This window comes from Elgaria multicarinata, chromosome 21, assembly GCF_023053635.1.
Source record: "Elgaria multicarinata webbii isolate HBS135686 ecotype San Diego chromosome 21, rElgMul1.1.pri, whole genome shotgun sequence".
NCBI classification, from domain to species: domain Eukaryota; kingdom Metazoa; phylum Chordata; class Lepidosauria; order Squamata; family Anguidae; genus Elgaria; species Elgaria multicarinata.
In genome coordinates, this window is record NC_086191.1 from 5,103,443 (window position 1) to 5,121,372 (window position 17,930).

The following is a 17,930-nucleotide window of genomic DNA, read 5'->3' on the forward strand; positions in this document are numbered from 1 at the left end:
TTCCAGAGGTGAGGATGGGGAAATTCTCCAGAACAATATTTACTAGGAAAAATCCACCGCGTGGCTGGCCCTTGCGAGAGACGGGAGACGTTGTCGCTCCTCTTTCCGACGTCGGGGGCTCACTGCTTGCTTTTCGCTTTCGCTGCCTAAGGTTCAGAACAGAGCGAGAATTAAAAAACAGGGGAACAAGCAAACTCCACCGGCTTGTAGGGCCCAAAGGAATCTAGAGCTTTTCAAAGAGAGTTTGGTTGGAAGAGCGGAATGTGGCTGAATAGAGAAATGTCGCTTCGTGGCGATTTCTGTCACAGCCGGGCCTTCAGTCGAACAGGTGCGGCAGGTTTTTGAAACGACAGAAAAACATGAGTGCCCTGTTCGACTGGCATGAGGAGTGGAATTAGCGCAAGGGCTGTGGGGAGCGCTCCCGCTTTCAAACCATCTTCCACTGTTTAACACAGTTTTCTCTGGCCTTCAACTCCATCCTTTCTATCCCAAAGACCCATGTGACAAATTAAGGAGCTTATTTGTTTATTTACTCATTTTTAAGCCACCTTTCCAGCCAGGAGCCCTCCCTGGGTGGCTTAAAACAATTAAACAAATCGAAACAGTAATAAAACAGCGTGAATTTTATATATATATAAAAAAACCATGGCAATAATGAAAACGTTTTTAGGTAGTACTAAAATCTCACAGCAAAACATAATCAAGGAAGGCCAGAGTAAAACAAGCCAGTTACACAGTGGACTAAAATACTGTAAAAGTGTGTGTGTGTGTTTGTGTGTTAATTACTTGAAGGTGCAATCCTATGTATGTTTAGGGTGACCCTATGAAAAGGAGGACCGGGCTCCTGTATCTTTAACAGTCGCATAGAAAAGGGAATTTCAGCAGGTGTCATTTGTGAATATATGCAGAATCTGGCGAATTTCCTTCATCACAACAGTTAAAGCTGCAGGAGCCCTGCTCTCTTTTGTATCTGGTCAAGAGGGCAGGGCTCCTGCAGCTTTCACTGTTGTGATGAAGAGGGGAATTCACCTGGTGCTGCATGCCTACAAATACTGCTGAAATTCCCTTTTTTATTCAACTGTTAAAGATACAGGAGCCCTGTCTGCCTTTTCATATGGTCACCCAATGTGGGGGGAAAGTCTCACAACTCCCAGCATTCCCAGCTAGTGGAGGTGGGGATGCTGGGAGTTGTAGGACTTTTGTCTGTCTAAACATGCATAGAATTGCAGCTTTAAAAAGATAAAATGCAGAAGGGGGGGTTCAATATGAAAACACTGCAAAGGAAATTGATTTGAAACCCACCCCCCACCCCCGGCCTCTCTCAAGCTGAAGGCTCAACCTTCTTCAAGAATTTCTCAAAAGCGTTTTCCCTGGGACAGAAGAATGGAATTTAGGGGCTTTTTTTGTAGCCTACGAGAGGGAGGCGGATACTTGCTTAGACAAGTTGAAAGGGGGGATTTTGTGGAGGGGTGGCGGAGAAATCAGACACCTCCCACAGTGAGTCTACCTTCTCACCCCCATCCTCACCTGAGGTTGTACATCCTTGCCTAAGGTGAGCCTATGAAAAGGAGGACCGGGCTCCTGTATCTTTAACAGTTGTATTGAAAAGGGAATTTCAGCAGGTGTCCTTTGTATTTATGGAGAACCTGATGAAATTCCCTCTTCATCACAGCAGTTAAAGGTGCAGGAGCTATACCAGAGTGACCAGATTTAAAAGAGGGCAGGGCACCTGCATCTTTAACTGGTGTGATGAAGAGGGAATGTCACCAGGTTCCCCATATATACAAATGACACCTGCTGAAATTTCCTTTTTCAGTACAACTGTTAAAGATACAGGAGCCCTGTCCTTTTTATATGGTCACCCTACCCTTGCCCTAAAAGCTAACCCAACTGTGTTGGATGCATGAAGCAATACCCTAAATCTGTGGAGGTGAATTCTTCAACCTGTCTGTGTAGAAACACAGATACACACACGGGCATAAACTTTATCAAGGCATCTGACAATAAAATCCAGATTAAAACAAAATCTGGATCAAAATATAGGGTTATTTTTTCCCCAAAAAAATCATTTTTTAAAGGATGTCCAGCTTTTCAGGGAGGCCAGAAGTGTGTTTGCACAACTGAGTAGGGTGACCCTATGGAAAGGAGGACAGGGCTCCTGTATCTTTAGCAGTTGCAGAGAAAAGGGCATTTCAGCAGGTGTCCTTTGTATGCATGCAACACCGGGTGAAATCCCCTCTTCATCACAGCAGTTAAAGCTGCAGGAGCCCTGCCCTCTTTTGTATCTGATCACTCTAGTATAGCTCCTGCAGCTTTAACTGTTGTGATGAAGAGGGCATTTCACCTGGTGTTGCATGCACACAAATGACACCTGCTGAAATTCCCTTTTCAATGCAACTGTTAAAGATACAGGAGCCCGGTCCTCCTTCCCATAGGGTCACCCTACAGCTGAGGCTCATGCGCCCCCGTGCCTGTTCCTAGAGGTGTCTCATTGGGCCACGGTCATGCATGCCTTTGCTGTGCTTTATCTGGGCTGCCTTTGAAAACTGTTTAGGAATTTCAGCTGGTCCAGAATGCTGCATCTGGAATGCAACAACCAGAGCCGTTTACAGGGAGCACTGGACACGCATGTTACAATAGTGTCACTGTTTCCAAGTACAATTCAAAATGTCAGCTGTGACCCATAAAGCCCTATACATCTTGGGACCAGACTTATGGAAAGGCCACCTTCTTCCATATGCCTCCGCCTGGGTTCTAAGATTTTGTGGGGAGACACTTTTAGCTATACTACTTCCACCAGGAGCTCATTTCGTCAGGACGTGGGAGAGGGCCTTCACGGGGGCCACTCCCAGGTTCTGGATTTTCCTGCTAAGGGAGGCTACCTTGACCCCCTCTCTGTGGCCTTTTCACCAGCAAGCAAAGACCATTTTTATTCAAGCAACCTTTGGCATGTAAACTGGTCTGTTACTATAGGAGTTTTTATAATTGAGTCTTTTTATTTCTTTTACTGTGTTTGTAACTCTCTATGGATCTGTTTTGATGTTGTGTTTTAACTCAGAATTTTTGAGCTATATTTTGTCATCATTTGCTGCCTTGAATGCCGGTTTGTTTGTTTTGGGGTGGAAAAACAGGATAGAAATTAAATATAACAGCCGCCACAACAAGTCCAAATGGCTGTGAAACACAGAAGACAGCGTTCAGTTACCCACTGGGATGCATCGCGCAAATGTATACAAGATAGAGTACATCAAACTTAAAAGAGAAGGCGTTAATCATGCACTGGATTTGGACTTGATTGTGACTGGGGGTAGTTTTCTCACCCCAGAGTAAGACAGCACAGTTGAGTCCCAATCCTATATGATCGAATTTGCTAAAGAACGTGAGATCAGGACAATTCTTCAACCGCTCCCTTGCCACACAGGGGCAATTCTAATCCAGCCAAGATGAGGTCGTGACAAAGGCTGTGTTGATGAATATCAGGTAGAGTTGCAAGTTGTGATGGAGACCACCAGCTCAGGTGGTTTTAAAATGGGATCAAATAAATGCACAGCTTCCAACAGTAATGGCCAGATGTATCTCCATGTTCAGGGGCAAGTGTATCTCTGACAGTAAAAAGGATGCTACTGAGCTGTGGGCTTTTTATTGGGGTGTCGAGCTGACCACTGTTGGAAACAGAATGTGAGGAAGACGGATCTTTGGTTGGAAGGCAGAAGGAGAGAGAGAAAGAAAGTGGGTCTCTTTCCATCTCTCCTGCTGAGGGTGCGGGCGGGTTTGCAGCGGATGATTACGTAGCGATCCAGGGAAGAGCATTTTGTTTTACTGACTACAGGGGGGAAATCACCAGCTGGCGATATTTTCTCCACTCCCAATGGCTGCTTTCCTTTGCATTTAGTGAGGTTAAGGTTGCAACCTTCTGTTGCTGGACTCCATGGACGTGTAAATGAGGGTAAAACAGTTGTTCGTTCTGTGGAAATGCAGACTCGGGGCTCATCCATTGCCCGTCTCTGCCTAGGAGAAACTAAGAACTGCTGTCTCAGTTTTGCGCTCTCTCTTTTCTTTTTTTCCTCCTCCCTCCCCATTCCGCTTTCCTTTTGTGCCGTGTCTTTTAGATGCCTCCTTATTAAGCTCTGGGAGCTTTTGGGGGCTGCAGAACAGGGCAAAAAAGCGCTGTCCATCCAGAGAGAAAGTTTTCTAGGAGATGGACGCGCACATCTGCTGAGGCCCGGCGTCACGCCTGCTAGGCCGCGTGTTCTGCGCACCCTGCCCACGGGACAGCAGGCTTTCTCCCACACCCAGACACACCTTCTGCTCGGTCGGGAAGGTCTCCTTGATGGTCCGCCAGAGGTTGTTGAGCCCCTCGTGCACCCGGGCCCAGAAATTCCTCCTCTTCCGCTCCTGGTCCTGTTCTATGTCCCTCAAGGCGCACATGTGCATCGGTCCTTTCTCGCAGGTCACCACCAGCCGGTCGCACTGGTGCCCTTCGCTGCTGCACCCGCAGACGGCATAGCTGCACACCTCCCGCTCGAAACGCAGCACGTCGTACTGGACCGGGTCCAGCCGCACGTTGGGCACGGAGTAGGTGATGTCTCGCACCCGGGACATGCTGCCTTCCTCGCAGTTGCAGTGCCAGGGGCTCCAGTCCTGCCACGCGTAGTGGGTGTCGCCCACGATCAGGACGCTCTCGTGGCCCGAGGTCACGGCCTTTTCGGGGGCCACCACCGAGATGGACAGCTGGGCGTGCGCCGTGACCATGGCCGTCGACTCCTCGGTGACACCGCCGGTGTAGCCCGCGGTCACGGTGGCCTTGGCGGCCGCCGGCACCTTTTCCACCAGCTCTGGGGGCGCCGAGATGAGGACCTCTTTGCTGTCCCTGTCTTGGGCCAGGCTGGGCTCCGGGGGCCACCAGCCACACAGACAGAACCACAGGCCCAGCCAGGCGCCCCCTATGGCCATGGGGCAGGAACTGCGCCTCCCCACCACCACCAGCAGCAGCAGCAAGGGCGAAATAGGCGGAGGAATCGCCGCTTCGTCTTCTTCGGCTCAGGATGGCGCGCAGGGCGGGGAGGGGGCGTGGCCGCGCAGCGGTTGGGGGCGGGGCTTCGCTAGGCAACGCGGGGGGAACAAAGGAGGGCGTGGAACGCGGGCGGAGGCGGATAGGATCGCCGCTGCCCTTGCTCGAGAAGGAACGCACACTTCTCCCTCTTGCGCGCCCGCGTTAGGATGCGCTTCGTGTTTGGTTTTATTTTTCGGCAGGAAAACCCCTTCTCTGCTTCCACCGGGCTCCAAGGCTGCGGTGGAAGGCTGACTTCGAAGTAGACACGTTTAGGATCGCTCGCTCTTCGCCGTTCATTCATTTCTATTATTATTATTTGTTCCAGACCATGGTGGCCAGAAAGGAGAGTTGCAAAAGAAAAGGAAAATGAAGAAGAGTTAGAGCCGAGCTCAGATCCGATGCTGAGGCTGCGAAGCCCCATTGAACTCCATGGGGACTGCTTCCGAGGAGTGGTGCAAAAGATCGCGCTGCTATGCGCAATCCTATGCACGTTGAGACAAACAGAGAGAGAGAGAGAAACCCCTACAATTCCCAGCATAGCTGGCTGGAGAATGTAGGACTTTTTTCTGTGTCAACGTAAATATGATTAAATCTGAATATAATCCAAAGATTAATTGATTGATTGCTAAATTTGAGGAGCTTTTTGTGGGCACATTTGACATGCTCAGGAAACGTGCATGTGACAGGAGAACTTTTCTTTCTTTCTTGTAAAGGCTATTCAAAGATACTTCTTAATTTCGTGTAGCATCCAGGCAATAATAAACCATTGATTTTATTTTTTGTTTGTTTGGAGGATTACAGATGTTTTTGCTTTAAAAGTTTATTTGTAGCGTGTTTTCTCTCTTTATAGATAATGTGTACTGCTGTGTGGCAGCCAGGCAGAAATTCCACAGGCTCTGCTGTCCCACAGATGTAACTTTTCCCTAGAGGAAAGGGTAGGGCAGAATAGCAGCTGAGGTTTTGCAAAGCACTGATGCAGCAGCTCAGGTTCTGCAAAGTACTTTCTGGCCTGCAGAGGTGGCGATTATCTTTCATTTGCAAGGAGGTGCATGCAGGCTCCTGAACGAAAGCAACCACTTAATTTATCGTGGAACGCCCTTAGAATCATAGAATCATAGAATAGCAGAGTTGGAAGGGGCCTACAAGGCCATCGAGTCCAACCCCCTGCTCAATGCAGGAATCCACCCTAAAGCATCCCTGACAGATGGTTGTCCAGCTGCCTCTTGAAGGCCTCTAGTGTGGGAGAGCCCACCACCTCCCTAGGTCACTGATTTCATTGTTGTCCTGCTCTAACAGTTGGGAAGTTTTTCCTGATGTTCAGCCGGAATCTGGCTTCCTTTAACTTGAGCCCGTTATTCCGTGTCCTGCACTCTGGGAGGATCGAGAAGAGATCCTGGCCCTCCTCTGTGTGACAACCTTTTAAGTGTTTGAAGAGTGCTATCCTGTCTCCCCTCAATCTTCTCTTCTCCAGGCTAAACATGCCCAGTTCTTTCAGTCTCTCTTCCTAGGGCTTTGTTTCCAGACCCCTGATCATCCTGGTTGCCCTCCTCTGAACACGCTCCAGCTTGTCTGCGTCCTTCTTGAATTGTGGAGCCCGGAACTGGACGCAATACTCTAGATGAGGCCTAACCAGGGCCGAATAGAGAGGAACCAGGACCTCACGTGATTTGGAAGCTATACTTATATTCATGCAGCCCAAAATAGCATTTGCCTTTCTTGCAGCCATATCGCACTGTTGGCTCATATTCAGCTTGTGATCTTGTTTTCAATTCTTTCATTTCTTTTCCTTACATAATGAAAGGTCGAAAAAGTTCAGGATGCGTTTTGACCTTTTTCTCCTTCGGGGATGATTTCGCATTTAGTCTGGTTATTAATATCAACTGTATTTTGTCTTTGGTAAGATTGTGTGTTTTCTTCATAATAATCGTCTTTAAACCCTTGCTTTTTGTACCTGTATTTATAGATTACAATGTGTCGCCCTAATTTTTAAAAAAGATGCACAAACATATTTTGCAGGCTGGGGGCCACCTCAAAGCTGCTGACCTCCTTCTTTATCCACCCTTTCTCCAATCTAACTCATCTGTGAATTTTTAACCAAGGCATTTGCAAATTGACTCCATTTTGCCTCGTGTAATCCTGTGTGCATTATTATTATTAAAATTATTATTATTATAATATTTATATCCTGCCTTTTCCCCAGTACTGGAACTCAAGGCGGTTTACAAGATCAAAACATGTACAATTAAAACATATAAACATAAATTACAAAAGTTAAAATAGAATTAAATGTTCAGAATTAGAATTCTGTAGAATTAGAATTAAACCTTTATGTCTGGCTACAAACATTATGGGAAAACGAGTAACTCGATTTGCCGACTTTTCCTGGCAATTGCAAAAAATAAATAAATCTCGATGACATGGGAGTGTTGCCCCTGAACATGTGCAGAGTTCCTTTCTCCAAAGATGCTGATTTGCTGCTGCTTTACTGGTCATTTGTTCTTTTACATGTTTCTGTGGGTTTTTTTTAATGCTGAGTAAAATGCCTGGCGTTAAATATTTTTAATAAATGCATACGCAAGAAGAATCTAACTTCATTATTACTTGTTTTGGGTTTTTTTTTAATTTCATGTAACAAACAAAACATTATGTAACATCTTAATTTCCCCATAACCCCTTTCCGGTAACTATTTTGCCTCTCCCCACCCCCACCCCCACACTCTGCTAGTTAAAGACATATTTATCTATACAGGAAAGTTAATCTGTTTGCCGGCACTGAAGCGAGGGTCTTGATTGTATTGATCATAAATTTAATCATGGTTTTAACGGCATTGCAAGGAAGTGACGTGCTATAAATAGAAATAAATACAAAGAAGCTTTATTTATTTTTAATTTTTTGCGTGCCTGTCATTTTATTCCGGGGACACGTACTGTTCCCTGCACCCTGATCAACAGAAAGTTTTAGGGTTCAGCATTTTTTACAGACTCGGTTCCAGTGTAAAGAAAACGCTCTGGGGCATGTGGTGTGTTTAATTTGGGAAAGGGGGATATGTGTTTATTTGCAAATGTACACGTTAAATACATTTACACAGGAGCTGGCAAGAGCCTAGAAATATGCGCCGTCTTTCTCCTCCTGGTCCAATCTCTTTTAAACGTTACCTAAACCAGGGGCCCGTTTTGTAGCAGCAAATTTCATCTACGTGTGGACCGTGTGATCTCTGTACTTAACCCTTCAGCATCTAGCTCCTGTCTGCACTTGATAAATACGACATGCTCTTTTATTTACACATTATTTTCCCTGCTAAACAGCCCACTTCACAGCTTCCGTGGCGGCAGCAACTGACAATTTAAAACACTTTTTTAAAAATAAATTAAATTAAATTAAAAAAAACAAAAATTAAAAAACACAACAAACTCAACAGCAAGCTAGTAAAACCAGCCAGGTAAAACTGAGTGGAGTGGAGCTGTTGCTGGACTCCAGCTCCCATGTGCCTGGTTAAGGGATGATGGGAGCTAGGAATCCAGGTGGTGAATGGACATTTGCTGATCAGAACATTGGACTGGTTTCTTGAAATTTCCCAGGATGGGCCTGCTTTTACACAGGAGAGGGTGCCTCCACAGGGAAGTCCCTGCTCATCAATGCCAATCGCCTTATTTCTACAAGATGGTGACTGTGCTCAGAGCAGAGAGATTGCAAGGCAGTGGATAAAATGGTGTCTCTGAGGGCACGCAGAGCGCTTTCCCCTAAATGTCCAAGTTACCATTGCCCAGAATTTCTCCTTAATACTTTCAGACACTGAATAAAACTCTGTTTAAGACTGAGTTTCTTAACATTTCTTTTTACCTTTAATTTAAAAAAAATGAAAGGAAAGGGGTGTGATAAAAGAGGATAAAAATATGAGCTCCCCACCCACCCATCTTTATCAAAAAGGATAGGAGGGCAAGTGTGTTTTTTTTAATCCGTTAAGACAAAAAACTGATAAATCCAAGGAAAAAATCCATCCGGCTTTGCTTCTTGTTAGCTTCTGGAACTAATTCTGGATTGATCGAGTCTGTTAAAGGAGGGAAGGAAACAGAACGATTAGGAAATGGATTTTTTCCCTGCAACGGTATCTTGTTCCCTGTTCTAAGGCAACCTATTTTGGGATGGTTCTCTGAACGGGGAATTAAAACCCATCGCTTCCCAAAAGTCCTGACCCTAGTGGGGACGAAGCGTCATTACACCGGGGGGTGGGGGGAAATCGCGTTCGCTTACTGTCGCTTCTCCGCCCACGCGTTTGTCCCTCATTACTTCCTCTTTTGAAAGAGGACGTAAACAACATGCCCGTGGCCCATTCAGGGGGCCGTTTTGATCCCGCTGTTTCTCCTGCACGCAGCAGGAGAGAGCGGCAACTTCCATCTTTAAAAATAAGTCGAATTTACTGGTGTTTTTCTGGCGCGAAGAAGGCCAGAAGGGGCGGGAGGCAGACAACGGTGTGAGAGGGACCCGCGAAAATCCGTGAGTGCCCAGCAATGAGCGTGCAATAAAACGCTCATCTGATGAAGCTCGAAAACAGCTTAGAACTGTAGTGTCTGCCTGTTTGTTTGTTTGTGTTTTGAAATAATAATAATAATAAAACATTTAAATCAGAAGAACTGGTTTGGTTTGGGTTTTATCAATTCCCACCCTCCCCTCCAGTTTATCGTGATCAGGCGTTTCTAAAACCCAATTTTACAAACCACCGTCAAAGTTACCACTTTGTCCTCAGCTGTATAATCTAAAAGACGCAAAGCGAAAGGAAAAGGGATCCGGAGGGAGGAGGAAAACAGCAAAAATAAAAATAAAAATTGTGAACTGCTCAGAGAGCTTCAGCTATTGAGCGGTATAAAAATGTAATAAATAAATAAGATCACCTTATCCAGAGCTACCTACACCTGCTCCAGAACTGAATAAATACAACCCCGGTTTCTCATGCAACGTCTCTGTTTATAAGCTGCGACTGGACCCAGTATCCTACCGGTTCATCGCTGTGGCTCAACGCAGCCGCCTGAATTTTTGGGACTCTCTGGGGGACGTGGTGATGGGGACAGTGGTGATGACCACCTCCACGTTGATAACACTGCCACGCCATCCCTCCCTAAAACCCACCCATCAGCCAAAGCACTGCACTGTGGGAGATTCGGAGCTGCAGTGGCCGGGTAGCGGCGAGATTTCCCTCAAAATGACAAGCGGGGCCTGCAACGAATTGTTGCAGCGTAAAGGGGCCCCTTTTCAGGGTCCTGTTGCAGCATTCCATTCCTCCTCGTTCCGGGTTTTCTGTCCCCTGCCCCTCAACAGACAGTATGCTGTGCACATTGGGCATGCTGTTCTCTCATGGGGGGGGCTGCTTTTTTATTTTTGCAGGGGGGGCTCTTAGAGCTTCTCCTGCTGAAATATATATATATATATCTGCAAATTTGGGGGATTTCCCAAGTATACTAATATCTCCCTTTCGTTTATCAGTGGCTCCATGTTTATTAACAGGGACTGGCCAACAAGACCACATCACGCCAATCCTTTTCTAACTTCACTGGCTGCCAGTCCAGGTCCAGGCCCAATTCAAAGTGCTGGTATTAAAATTTAAAACCCTAAACAGCTTGGGGCCAGGCTATCTGAAGGAACGCCTCCTCCCATATGTACCCGAATCCTAAGGCCATCCTCAGGGGTCCTTCTCCGTGCGTCCCTGCCAAAGGAAGTGAGGCAGGTGGCTCCCAGGAGCAGGGCCTTCTCTGCTGTGGCACCCCGGCTGTGGAATGCGCTCCCTAAGGAAGTTCGCCTGGCACCTACACCATGCTCTTTTAGACACCTTTTTATTCTCGCAGCCTTTTAACAGTCTATACATGTAATTTTAACTCGGCTGTTTTAAATTTGTATTTTAAATTTGTATTTCTGGACTGCTGCCGATTTTATCCTGGTTGTGCTTTTATATTGTATCATGTTTTTAAACTTCTTTGTTTTATACTTGGAATGGTTTTAATTTTTGTTGAACCGCCCAGGGAGAAAATGCAATATGTTGGCTGCAAATGCTGTCGGCACGTGACGGCCTGCGCTCGTTATTAGCGGGAGGGTGTCTTCACATCCAGGTATCACACAACATCTGTCTTCCGCTGCTTTCTTGGGGACCCAGGTAGGGCCGGAGGGAGCAGGACTGGGCGATACTCACTGGCGGACGGAGTCAGGGATGTGGACCTGATCCAACGGGATCCGCTGCGCAAGCTCTTCCAGACTGTCTACGAACTGCAGTTTCCGGCTGAACTTGGAACTAGAGAGAGAGAGAATCTAAGAGGGTGTATAGATCCCTACAAGAAATCAGTGAGCTGCACTCTTCACATTAGATCAAGCCTTCCCTGACACGGCGCGCTTCAGATAAGTTGGACTACACCTCCCATCGTCCCCATGCAGCCGAATCCCAGAGGCACTTCAAGAAGGGCCATAGCTCAGTGTGATGGAGCTCATGGTCCCAGGCGCAATTCCCGGCGGCTCCAGATAGGACGAGGGAAGAACCCTGCCTGAAAACCCTGGGGAGAAGCTGCTGCCAGTCAGTGCTGACAATATTGGGTTAGATGGTCCAAGAGATTGAGTCAGTAGAAGGTAACTTCTACTGATCTCTTCTCGATCCTCCCAGAGTGCAGGACCACAGACTAATGGGCTCAAGTTACAGGAAGCCAGATTCCGGTTGGACAGCAGGAAAAAAAATCCTGACTGTTAGAGCGGTACGACAAAACATCAGGAAAAAACGTCCTGACTGTTAGAGCAGTACGACAATGGAACCAGTTACCTAGGGAGGTGGTGGGCTCTCCCACACTAGAGGCATTCAGGAGGCAGCTGGACAGTCAGGGATGCTTGAAGGGGGATTCCTGCATTGAGCAGGGGGTTGGACTTGATGGCCTTAGAGTCCCCTTCCAACTCTACTATTCTATGATTCTATCTTGCTGTGTTCATAAGAGGGCTGGATCTGGTCCATGGACCTTCCCTCCTGTTTTAAAGGGTTGAAGGCAAACAAGCATAACCCTGTGTCCCCCCTCCCGATGCAAACTGATTCCATCACCATTTTATTTATATGCCGCTTTGCCACAGTAAAACTATCTCACAGCCACATCAGGAAAACACGCAGCAACGTTTCCCGTTAACTAACAGTTTCGAATCTTCACAAAACTTCAAGAGTCGCAGCAAACAGGCGAAAGATCTCACAGTAAACGTTCATCAAAATGAAAGCATCCGCGAGTTACAAAAGTGAAATACGAAAGAGGAATCAAACTTGTTTGGTGGCGAGGCTACCTACCTGATGAAAGGTCGGAACACGGCCATCAAAGCTCTCACATACCAAGTCGGATGCACGATAATCAACGTCTTCAGGTTCTTCCGGAGCCTGCAACGAAAGCCAAAAAGACTGTAAGGCGGAGTGTACTGGTGGAATACCCTGCTGCAGGATTTTTGCATGGCAGCAACTCCAATGGTGGATGTCCAGTTCTTGGCCAGTGAACTGAACTCGGCTTTGCCTACAGCCTCTTGAATGAAAATGTCAAAACGCAAAGGAGAGGACCAAAAAGAATCATGTTATATTATGAAGTTATTTGAATTTGCAGCTTAGCATGGTGCCAGAAGTGACCAGCTTAACAAATGGTGACAAGTACACTGTGACAATTGGGTCTCTTGGTCAATAGCCCAACCTCCTCTTTTGGCATTTGGCCAGGTTGAGAACAATCTGGGGGGGTGGGGGGTGTTGACCCCATTTGAGCCCCTGGGACCGCCACAATGGGAACACCTTTTATCTCCTTGTTGAAATCCCTGAGCTCTTTTCTACTTTGTTTCCGGTGTGTTTGTCATAGGGAATACATATTTTGTTTCCGGTATGTTACTGTTATAGGGAATAAAACACATTAGAAAAGCAGTGCTAAAAATTCAGTTGGACTAAATATATGTCAAAACAGAGAAAGCGAGAGGGACTTCTCAGAGAGAGTTCCCCCAACTTGGCTGGGGCACCCGTTTCTTTTAACACACACACACACACCACACACAGCTTCGTGACTTACCGTCTGTCAATGGTTTGATAGCACTCTTTGATCCAGGTGAAGGAAGGTAACTTGCTACGAGGGGTGGCGCCGTTTAGACACACCAACATGTAGTTCTCAGCTACCATTAGCTCCAGTGTTCCGATTATGTACCTGGGGCAGGTGGGAGAGAACACCCTCAGCCATCGGTTTTAAATGCCTTAGCCCCTCTCCAGGCCAAATTGTCTCTGTCTCAAAACCACCCCCTGTTGTCGGGACGGTTTGATGATGGCGGAAGAATAGGATAAATTGCGAGCGGCAAACGATGTAACATTTTTACAGCGGCGGGTTCTGCTGTGGGATCCTTTGCGCGTTGTGTGAAAGGGCACCTTTCATTTTCAGGGTTATGTTTTTCTTTTAAAAGAGAGAGAAAGAGACAATACTGCAAGTTTTGGGCAGAAGTCGGCTGTGTACAGCACTGATTGGCTTGTGTCCATGCCGTCGCACCCCCCTCCCCGGATACTTTTATGTTGAGAGGGGAAGCAGGGGCCATTCTACCAGTCCTACTAAATGACCCTCCCCATTCCCATGAAGGCTGTTCATCCCTCAACGGTCACCTCCAGCACAAATTCCAGCAGGCTGCAACAACGAAAGCAGGGCCTAGTTGAAAGACCACTCAGGGTTCCCACGCTCTTTTCCCTTTTCCCTTGCGTGCTGTGCCTTTTTCGATTATAAGCCTGCAGGCAGCCTTTCTCTGAGTACCAGTTGCTGAGGTCTAGGGAGGCAACTTACACGAATTTGCGTACAATTTGCCTATGCTCTCTTATAGCCGTAGATCCACGTATGGTAATTATGATCATAATCTAAATAGAAACACAATCCATCGAACCCTAGCGGGGGAGACAGTGTCCTGGTGCTGGGTTGAAATTCCAGTCATCGTAGGAGCAGAGGAAACTGCCTTTATACGAGGTTAGGTCCTAGATCCATCCAGCCCTGTATCGCCGACACGGACTGGCAGCAGCGGTTCTCTGGAGTTTCAGGAAGCCGTTTTTCCAGCCCTGCCTGGAAATGCCAGGGGTCAAACCTGAGACCTTCTTTATGCCCAGCTGGGTTTTCTACCACTGAGTAGAGAAAATAGAAGGCTGTGGTTGAAATAGCAAAAACTCAACTGGGGTACTGAGCACTCAACACTGTCAATGATGTCAATGATGTTACTGTCAATAACAGTATTGTTATTGACAGTACTTACTGTCAACGATGTCACACTTACTCCGGTCAAGGAAGCTTGTAGTCTTGGCTTTATATTTGAATCCTCGCTCTCCTTTATTCCTCATATTGAGGCAGGAGCTAAATCCTGTCGTTTTTTCCTGTCTAATATTGCCAGGATTCAATCCTTTTTGTCTGTCTCTTCTGCCAAGACTCTTGTTCATGCATTGGTTATTTCTCGGTTGGACTACTGCAACCTTCTTCTCACTGGCCTTCCTTCTTCTCACATCAGTTCGTTTCTGTTCACCGCTCTGCTGCTAAGATCATCTTCTTGGCTCGCCGTTCTGACCATGTTACTCCACTTCTGAAATCTCTTCATTGGCTTCCAGTTCACCTCAGAATCCAATATAAACTTCTCCTGTTGACCTACAAGGCTTTTCACTGTCTAGTTCCTTCCTATCCTTCCTCTCTCATCTCACACTATTGCCCCGCTCGTGCTCTTCGCTCCTCTGATGCCATGTCTCTCACCTGCCCAAGGGTCTCTCCTTCCCTTGCTCGGCTTCGTCCATTTTCTTCCGCCGCCCCTTACGCCTGGAACGCTCTTCCAAAACATTTGCGAACTACAAGTTCAACCGCAGTTTTTAAAGCTCAGCTAAAAACTTTTCTTTTTCCTAAAGCTTTTAAAACTTGATTTTGATCTGACTTTTATACTGTTAGTTTTACTCTACCCTGTGCCTGGTTGGTGCATTCTCTTCCCCTTCTTATTGCTTTATTATGATTCTATTAGAACAGCCTCCCTCAACCTGGGGCACTCCAGATGTGTTGGACTGCATCTCCCAGAATGCCCCAGCCAGCTGGGGCATTCTGGGAGTTGCAGTCCAACACATCTGGAGCGCCCCAGGTTGAGGGAGGTTGTATTAGAATGTAAGCCTATGCGGCAGGGTTTTGCTATTTTATTGTTTTACTCTGTACAGCACCATGTACACTGATGGTGCTATACAAATAAATAATAATAATAATATAATAATAACCACAAAGACTCACTCGTGAAAGATAAGATAGACGCAATCTATTACAAATGTGGGTGATATATACAGAATTCTTACATATACACTTTGTAAAAAGTATCCAAAACACCCCTCCAACGAAATCCAACAATAATAGTGTCCAATGTACCAGCAAGGAGAAAGTGTTTTGTATGCTTTTTACAAACGGTGTATGTAAGAATTCTGTATGTATCGCCCACATTTGTAATAGATTGCGTCAATCTTATCTTTCACGAGTGAGTCTTTGTGGTTGAGTGCTCAGCCCCTCAACAGTGTTTTTTCTACCACTGAGTTAACACCTCTGACCTCTTGCTATCCTGGCTAGAGACATCTGGATGTCCAGATGTCCAGCAACATCTGGACGGACACACGTTCCCCATCCCTGAAAGAAAGGATGCCGTCAAAGAGAGGACTCCCCTCCATAAAGGAGGCTACCCCACGAGCTATGATTGAGGTTGGGCATCACTTTCACATCTTGCTTCCCGGAGGCATCGAGGAACCGGATACTGAGCTTCTGGGACTCTACCAGGATCTGACTGCTGCTTCACCAAATACTTCTCTCCTGCTCTGGTTAGAAGGGGACCTGCCACTCACCTGAAGAGGTTACCCATGACATACGGATAATCTGGGATTGTGCTGTCCGGGAGGTAACACGGAGCAAACATGACGATGGCATTCAGGCCTTCACCGTAATACCCTGCAAAACAAGAGAATACCGGATAGCAAACCCGGCGTAGGGCAACATTTGGGGAGAACTACGACTCGCATTCCTCATTTTATAAACTACTACGCTTTTCTCGCCCTCTCTCTGTTTCCGTTTTCCAGACCAAAAATCCCAAAATGTTGTAGCCCTTTAAAAGAGGAGAGGGGGAAGGATTTGGGGAGGGGGTCTACATTTGAGGAGACAAATCACTAGTCCCTATGTTATGTGCCGGGTGAGTGTGTGCCTTGAGATGCAAGGTTTTCGTTGTATGCGCATGTATGTTTTAATATTTTAATATGGCCTGCCGGAGGAGACACGTCAACTTGACAGCCTCTTAGCATTCAAGAAAGCTATCAAGACTGATTCCTATCCAGTGGAATTTTAAGATGTTTTTAGAATGTTTTTAGGATGTTTTAACAATGCATATTACTGTATTTCTTCGATTCTAAGATGCACTTTTCCCCCCATATAAACATCTCTAAAAACGGGGTGCGTCTTAGAATCACGGGTGCGATTATTATTCTTAGAATCAAAGCTTTTTTTTCTGTTGGTGGTACTGAAATTAGTGTGCGTCTTACAATCGATGGCGTCTTACAATTGAAGATATACGGTATGTTCTTAATTCACTTTTATGTATTTTATATTTACTGTTCTTCCCCGCCTCGATCAAAATGGAGAGGCGGGTAAGAAATAATAATCATAATCATAATCATAATAGGTTTTAGTTGTATGTGCAGGTACGTTTTAACATTTTATAACGTTTTATCTATTCTTCTGTATATGACACGCTTTTATACTCTGTGAATAACTTTTGTGTATGTAATTGGCTAAAAAACCAAGACAGTTAAGGTAATAATGAATTTAGAGTGAAGTTTTCGTATTAAAGTAAAATACAAAAAATATTTTAAATATATATATATATATATATATAAAGAATATAAAGAGCACTCACAATGTTAAATATACAAGAGGTTAAAAATACAACATAAAAGTGCTCCGTAAACTTTGAAGGCCTTGGCCAGGCGCATTTCGACTGGAATTCTTCTTCAATGGCCTATTACACCGCTATTCCACATTCTAGGAACTAGCTTCAAAAATGATGGGGTTGACTAGGGAATTCCCAAAGATAAAGGATTATCTTTGGGATTAAATGCTGTAGTAGTAAGTCAAGGATAACAGCATTTCAACTATAGTGAGCGACAAATTGTAATTGGCGAAAACTTGTATTTGCTTGCCTTCAATAAATTGATTGTTATAGAATCCAATTCCATTTTTCCTCTCTTTATTAATTTATTCTTTATATTCCCTCTTATCGACATTTTCAGATCCGGCTTTTGTAATCAAAGCAACTCCCGCGGATAGCAGACGTCTGCCAGGGATGGATAAGAAATTCGCTCTAGAGGTGTTGCTTTTGCCGGATTTATCTAATTCGCACTACCGTCCCAGGCACTACGAAATCTTCATTTTCCCTAGCTTTCTCATGCAGCTCGTCTCAGGGGGAAACATGGACAAAAACGTGTTTATTTGAGAAAAGTGCCCAATCTAAACTGGAGTGGGAACGTGTCCGGTTAAAAACACGCCCGACCCAAATAATAAACCTTATTGCATATGTTGCCCAAAAATGCGCAGACGAAAAGAATGGATTATCATACGAATTTTTAAAAAGGAAATTCAAAATCAAGACTGTGCAGGAACGGGACGGCACAAGCGTGACCTCATGATATTGACAATGTCGGCGCAACAGAGACGGACGGATCCATCCATCTTTAGTCCAGACCATTGCCAAATCTCTGTTCAGAGGTGGTCTTATCATAGAATCATCGATCATAGAATAGCAGAGTTGGAAGGGGCCTACAAGGCCATCGAGTCCAACCCCCTGCTCAAGGCAGGAATCCACCCTAAAGCATCCCCGGCA

The 17,930-nt window shown here is 45.8% G+C and overlaps 1 protein-coding gene across 2 annotated transcripts in view; it reads right to left on the reverse strand.

The window, feature by feature from the left end:
* The window catches only part of BNIPL (BCL2 interacting protein like), a 276,141-nt gene that overhangs the window by 248,329 nt on the left and 9,882 nt on the right, over positions 1–17,930 (reverse strand). Inside the window, exons 6-10 of one of the 2 annotated variants that reach the window (XM_063145737.1) lie at positions 15,907–16,009; positions 13,103–13,234; positions 12,352–12,438; positions 11,233–11,331; positions 9,019–9,102 (exon numbers count right to left, since the gene is read on the reverse strand). In XM_063145737.1, coding sequence (XP_063001807.1) covers positions 9,069–9,102; positions 11,233–11,331; positions 12,352–12,438; positions 13,103–13,234; positions 15,907–16,009 — 455 coding nt within the window. In that variant the 3' untranslated portion in view covers positions 9,019–9,068. Of the gene's footprint in view, positions 1–9,018; positions 9,103–11,228; positions 11,332–12,351; positions 12,439–13,102; positions 13,235–15,906; positions 16,010–17,930 lie in introns of those variants that run through there. The other variant, XM_063145738.1, reaches the window with a different exon arrangement.